The sequence below is a fragment of the Cordyceps javanica genome, chromosome 3 (genome assembly GCF_051103115.1).
Source record: "Cordyceps javanica chromosome 3, complete sequence".
Classification (NCBI taxonomy): Eukaryota; Fungi; Ascomycota; class Sordariomycetes; order Hypocreales; family Cordycipitaceae; genus Cordyceps; species Cordyceps javanica.
This window is the reverse complement of record NC_139297.1, coordinates 3,161,573-3,167,572: the sequence shown is the minus strand read 5'-3', so window position 1 is coordinate 3,167,572 and position 6,000 is coordinate 3,161,573. Positions and strand designations below refer to the sequence as shown.

Here is a 6,000-nt window from a genome sequence, read left to right as displayed (position 1 = left end):
AGGCAAAATTGAGGTAGCTGGTACCTGGCCACTATGATCCTGGTTACTTTTCACTGCGGTATCTGTAAGTAGCCTCGCATTCCCCTGCTGCCCATCGTCCCCTGGTAATTGGATGGCCTGGAACCCCTGTTCACCTGAATTGACACAGAGACAAATCATTCTTGTACGTCGTAAGCAACCCGCAAGTGAGGCCAAAAATCTGCTAGCCCGGGAGATAGCCCAAGCTACGGCCCAGTGCGGTGCAGAAACGGTGTTGGGACCGGGTTGCCAGGTCGCTGGCTCGTTCGTCTGACCAGAGCACAAGCCGTCCAGGCCCCTGAAGACAGCCGCTACTCGCAACTCTGATGCCTTCAACTTTCCTCCCAGCCTACCTAGGAGGTCGTCTCGAACAGCAAGGAAAAACACTGGTCTGGCCAGAGCTCGCATTCCAAGATTCTGCACCGCCCCTTGACGCTTCATCCCAAGGCCGCATCTATAGCTCAATAACAAAGACTGGGCCGGTACTCCTGCAATTGGGCACGCCTCACTGGCTCGAACCAGGGTGCCGGGCGCCACCGCAGAGCAGCTGCTGGGACAAACCTGGTTCCGATTGAACCACCTCTACTCCCGCCCTGGGCCGTGATACATTATCGAATTCAGCCAGTGTCGTCTGGCATTTCCAGCCGGCTGCTGCCCAGCGAGTTGGTCGTCTCTGTGCCGCGCCTCCTCGCCCAGTACGGATGGTGTGTGTGTGCGTGTCACTGACTTTCGCGCACGGGGGCACGAGTCAAATCTGAGTTTGCGTCTTTGCCCGCCCGCGGGAGCCTCAACCAGTGTCTCTCTTTGTGTTCACTAGCTGCGTTGCAAAGCACGCTACCTCACTCGCTCCTCACCTCCTCCCACAAGTCGAACGGCGATTTTTCATCATCTGTGGGCCGGCACAACCTTTCTGCACTCGGAGCAAACAACTGTCGGGCAACCTCGTTGGGACTGCATCTTCACATTTCCGGGGTATTGCGGTGCCCTCGCCTTTGTCTACTGGTGCTGCTACCATCAAAGTCAACAATGGCGACGACGCCCACTGCGGCGCCTGCCCGCCGTCATGCACGACAAGACTCTAATGGCAGCGTCCCGCCTCTGCGGCCACAGGCCTCATCGCCAACTCTGACCAATCCCGACATGATTCTGCCCGATTACGACGACCGCGAGTCGCTCCAGCCGAGTCTGCAATATCCGCCTCTCGGTTGGGACAACATGGCAATCAACGCCGACGACATGTTCGACTTTTCAGAGGTGGTCGACTCGTCGCCTGCGTATCCTCTCAACACCCCCATAATCTACGGTAATGGCACTATGCTCTCCGACATTGGTGAGGTCACCGAGGTCGAGAGCAATGTCGGTGGCCCTACTCGCCGACTTTCGGGCCGCTCAAACCGTTCACGTCATTCCAACTATTCCGATGACAACCTCGCTGCTAGGCGCTCCCCGCCCACAACGGCTGCCCCGAAAATGATGCTCCGTCGGGCCCCGGGCGCAAATGCCAACGTTAACCGCTCGTCAATTGACTCAACGCGCACGATCCCGACGCACCACGATGGCACCTTTGCCGACTTTGACGACTCCGTGAGCGTCGATGATAGTAACTTCCAAGGCGATGACGAAGAGAGCATCGCTTCATCCTACATTGACGAGCACCTGAGGCCGCGCAATGCGCTCGCGCCCAAGAGCTCCGACCTGTCGCTCAACGAAGATAGATACTCAACATCCTCAATTAGTCGACGAGCCGAGCAGATCCTCGCCAATGCCAAGCGCAAGCTGACGGTAAGCTGGTATCATCGCCACGTGCATCTGGACCAAACGCTAATGAACAGCCAATAGACGATGGAAGACAATCTCACAAGAGCACGAACATTTAGCTACTCTTCAGTTTCCGACGGTTCCACGCCCTCTCCGATACGAACGCCTAAGTCGCCTAATTTTAGAGTGCCGGTGCACGCACGCAATGTTAGCGACAACGGCATTGCAACGCTAAGTCAAAATCACATGCCTCCAAGATCCGCCAGTGCCCTCGGCGCTGCTGGAGGCTATCGCCAACCGCTCCCGCTGTCTCGGAGCGCAGATGCGGTCATGGGCACCTACCACAGCATTTCTCAACACCCACTTGATCTTGCCTTGGAGCCGCTAAGGGAAGATGACGACGCACAGGACGGCGACAATTCGGACAGCACGCAAGTGGCTAGATACGCCAGCCCGACCTTCAATGGCTACAACGATGCCGGCATGGTTCGCTCTGCTTCGGCGGCTCAGATGCGCGGCATTCAGGACCAAATGAATGGCCTCAAGGGCAAAATTTTTAGTCTCAGAGAGCAGGCAGCTGCTGACAGCATGAAACGACGAAGTTTACAAAGCTTGCGCACACCGAGCCTTTTCACCCACGCCAGAGTCGAGAATGCAGACTCCGACGCAAAGTCAGCGCAGGCCCACGAGCCAGAATCGCCGGCTCTCGGCAGCCCCTTCCGCCCCGATTTCGCCAGAGAAGACGATGACGACTCAACGCTCGCGTATGACCAACAACAGACGCCACCTTGGAAGAGAGCGGAGCGAGACCTCGTTGTGGCAAGACATAGCCCCATGCAGAACCTCCACCAAGCATATCTACAGGATGAGAATACGCCACCGAAGGGCAAATCGGCCGCGGCGAAAGCAAAATTTGACAAGCTTGAACAGCCCGGCTATGCAGACGAAGACGACGACCTTCACACCGAAAATGGAGATGCCCAGGACACAACCGAAACGTCCACTGAAGACCAGGCGGTTGGGAACTTGCAAACGGACGATGTCAGCGAGAGCGGCGACTCTCTATACCACGAGGCTTATCAGCACCCTATGTCTCACGAAGATAGAGAAGATGCATTCGACTACGAACACTTCTTCCTGCATTCGGCCATGGGCCACCTCAGTCGACAGAGCTATCGAAATCCCGATGACGATTCTGGAAGCGAATGCTCAGAGGATTCCGTGGAGACGACGAGGGCTGCCCCTACGACGGCTTCTGGGCGCCCGCGACGGCCGAGCCTGGATACCATGACCTCGGTCGATAGTTTCGCGACAGCGCGAGAAGGCCGTGACAGCCGCGCTTCCACTGCTGACACGCTAGACGATGGCTACGAGTCTCCAGTCATCGGCGTCGCCCAACTACAGGCCCAGAAACAGAAGCGTCTCATGATTGGTACACAGGAGAGCGGCAGCAGTAGCGAAGATTCACGTTCCTCAAAGGAACGTTATGGCCCTCGGCATGCCTTTCAATTCCGACCGGCCGCTATGGCATCCGGTGCTGTCGGCCACCCTAAACGTGTCGGCCTCCACCGCCCGTCAGTGTCTTCGTTTGAATCCACCGGCACAAACCGAAGCTTTCCTTTGATCAATAAGGCGCGGCTGAGCGGCAACACAACGCCCAGAGACTCGCCGGAACTAATGGTGCGAGGCATGCGTAGCCTACCACAGAGCCGACGGAGCAGCTTAAACGAACATGTGCTGGCCAAGATGTCGAACGGATCAATCTCTGGCTCTGCCAATGGCTCCCTTAATGGGTCCGTGAATGGATCGGCCGCCGGGTCCGTAATTGGCCCATCCAACGGCCCTATAAATGGCTCTGCACATAGGCACTCAGGGTCCGTGGATGGTGGGGATCTAACTGGATCTCACAATGTGGCAGTGTCAGCGCCGACGACGCAGCCTCTGAATGGCGAGGACCAGGCATCCATCGACCTCTTATTGGCGAGCATTCAAAAGTGTGCCGTGGGATTACGCGACACGACACCATCAGGCATCAAAATGCACGATGCCTATCGACGGAGACTGGAAGCTGCCCGGCAAGTTCTTGACGGTGCCCCAGATTCCTTCTAAAGTACGTTTTGCGACAACGACATCTCGGCGAAGGGGGTTGATTAAAGCTGGGCACTCTGGGACTTGAACTAATGCCTGAAATGACACTGATTGCTACTAATATTTGGAGTTGCGGATTGTAGGATATCTCTCAATATCCGGTTTGCTTTGTTCTTTTCTTCTTTTTCTTATTCCCCATACACTCCTTTGTATTGTTTTCCTTCTTCTTTTTCTTGTACACTGGCCGCGGTGCAGCGGCATTCTTGGCATCTTGATGTATTATATTGGGAATACCAGCGGGATAGTGGGAATTCTTTGGACAGAAAACCACCCATTCGTTTTGTTCTTGTTCTTTTCTCAGAAAAGTAATAACTCGATATTTTACTGTATGTTGCCAACCACGCTTGTGACCAGATCGTTTTATGCACGGTCATGCTTGGCTTTCACGTGCCAGAATTATACAACAGTTGCTTGAGAGCAAGGTTCTTGCGTGCAACTGAAACTAGAAGATCATTCCAGAACTTGGTGAGTGGGCAATGTCTTTCCCTTTTGTGTGTCTTTCTCATGCCAGGGAGAGAGGATTACCAGATCGGGTTGTAACTGGAGTGCATGATTCGCTACCACGGGAGCGATCAAGCATCCAAGGGGGGGCAAGCCGTGTGTGGGTCCCTCCCTCCACGCCGGGCGGCCGCATTCGGCTCGTGCAAACAACACGTTTTTTGTGCCGCCTTGTTGACATCACCTGCTCTCTCTGCAGACGAAACCAAACGACAAGAACCAAGGCTTGAAACTCGACCAAAATCCGTTGCAGCATTTCGCGACGCGCCCCTCGTTTCTCGACCGAAGCGTCAACGAGTGTGTACTTTGACGCCTTTGACGGCATTACTAACGCACGGTTTCCGAAATCTACACTACTACTTTTTTTTTCTTGTCCTCCCTCGGCCGCACTCCTCTAGCACCAACCTACAATAAAACCTTCACAAACACACACAACTGACAAGAAGACAAATCCCCATAAGACGGCACAACCTGGCGAGTCTCTCTTGTTCTTGCGCTCTCGGCGAAACCCCCGCAGCACGCCAAGAGCAGGTCGTCTCCTCCCCACCCATTCTTCCCGAACTGCGATCGAAACAGAACAAGTAACAACAAGGCGATATTCGCACACACCATGGACGTGACATCGACGCTCTCGCACCTCGTCACCTCCCTCCTGCCGGCGGACAAGGCGGCGCTGGTGCACCACCACGTGCTGCGCGCCGACGCGCCGCTGCAGGTGTACTTTGCGGCGGCGCGCGACTCGGTGACACGGGGCGCGGGCGCGGCGTACCCGTACGTGGAGCCGCTGGTCGAGCGGCTCCTCGCGTGGACGCACGCGTCGGAGCTCGGCGCGCTGCTGGTGCCGCTGGCGATACTCGCGGCGGCCGTCATCGTCATGAACTGGGTCCGGCGGGTGCTGCTGTGGTGGACGCGCCTGGCGCTGCGGGCCGTGCTGTGGGCGACGCTCGCGGCGCTGGCCGCGTGGGTGTGGCAGCGCGGCCTCCAGGCGAGCGCCCGCGACGTCGCCGTCCTCGGCGGCAGGGTCGCCGGCTACGCGGCGCTCGTGCGTGAGATTTGGTGGCGCGAGTACAGGCGATACGAGGAGCAGCAGAACATGGGCAGGGCGACTGCTGGCGGTGGTGGCAGACGGTGAGAAAAGAGAGAGCGTGTGTATGTGGGATGTTCTTTTGTACGTGTGTGCGTGGGTATGGTTGACGCGCGCGGGCCAGAAAGAGATATGTATGGTTTGCACAGGAGTTTTATGCTTAATGTCTCGGGGAGGAGCGAGCGGTTGCGCAGCTGCTGCTTTTTTGGAGAAATAATGTCTGCTGCTGCGCGGTGGACGGACGTCAAGTTTTTCACGATGAATGATACGCCTTATATCTTTTTGTTTCCCATTGTTGATGACCTGAGGGTCTTTGGAACTGCTTCGAGGCACTGGATCGAGAGAAGAGATTCTGGGTTTATATGTATTTGGATTCCTACTGATTCATGTTATCTTGACCCCATCTATGTACGGCTACGAAGACCGTCTTGGTATTTTCAAATACAAAAAACTTCACAAACCAACTCCAACGCTATGCAAATGCTAAAATCACT

At 55.9% G+C, this 6,000-nt stretch overlaps 2 protein-coding genes across 2 annotated transcripts; both read left to right on the top strand.

Annotated features, from left to right (window-relative positions):
* Positions 1–1,044: 1,044 nt before the first annotated feature.
* On the top strand, positions 1,045–3,885 carry V2A60_005155 (uncharacterized protein; the record flags this gene model as incomplete). Its single annotated transcript, XM_083256468.1, has 2 exons — positions 1,045–1,800; positions 1,858–3,885. 2 exons carry the CDS (start codon positions 1,045–1,047, stop codon positions 3,883–3,885), a joined length of 2,784 nt encoding a protein of 927 aa, XP_083112594.1.
* A 1,147-nt stretch (positions 3,886–5,032) lies between these two features.
* On the top strand, positions 5,033–5,554 carry V2A60_005154 (uncharacterized protein; the record flags this gene model as incomplete). The annotated part of the gene is made up of 1 exon (XM_083256467.1): positions 5,033–5,554. The coding sequence occupies one exon, from the start codon at positions 5,033–5,035 to the stop codon at positions 5,552–5,554; it is 522 nt and encodes a 173-aa protein (XP_083112593.1).
* Positions 5,555–6,000: the final 446 nt, after the last annotated feature.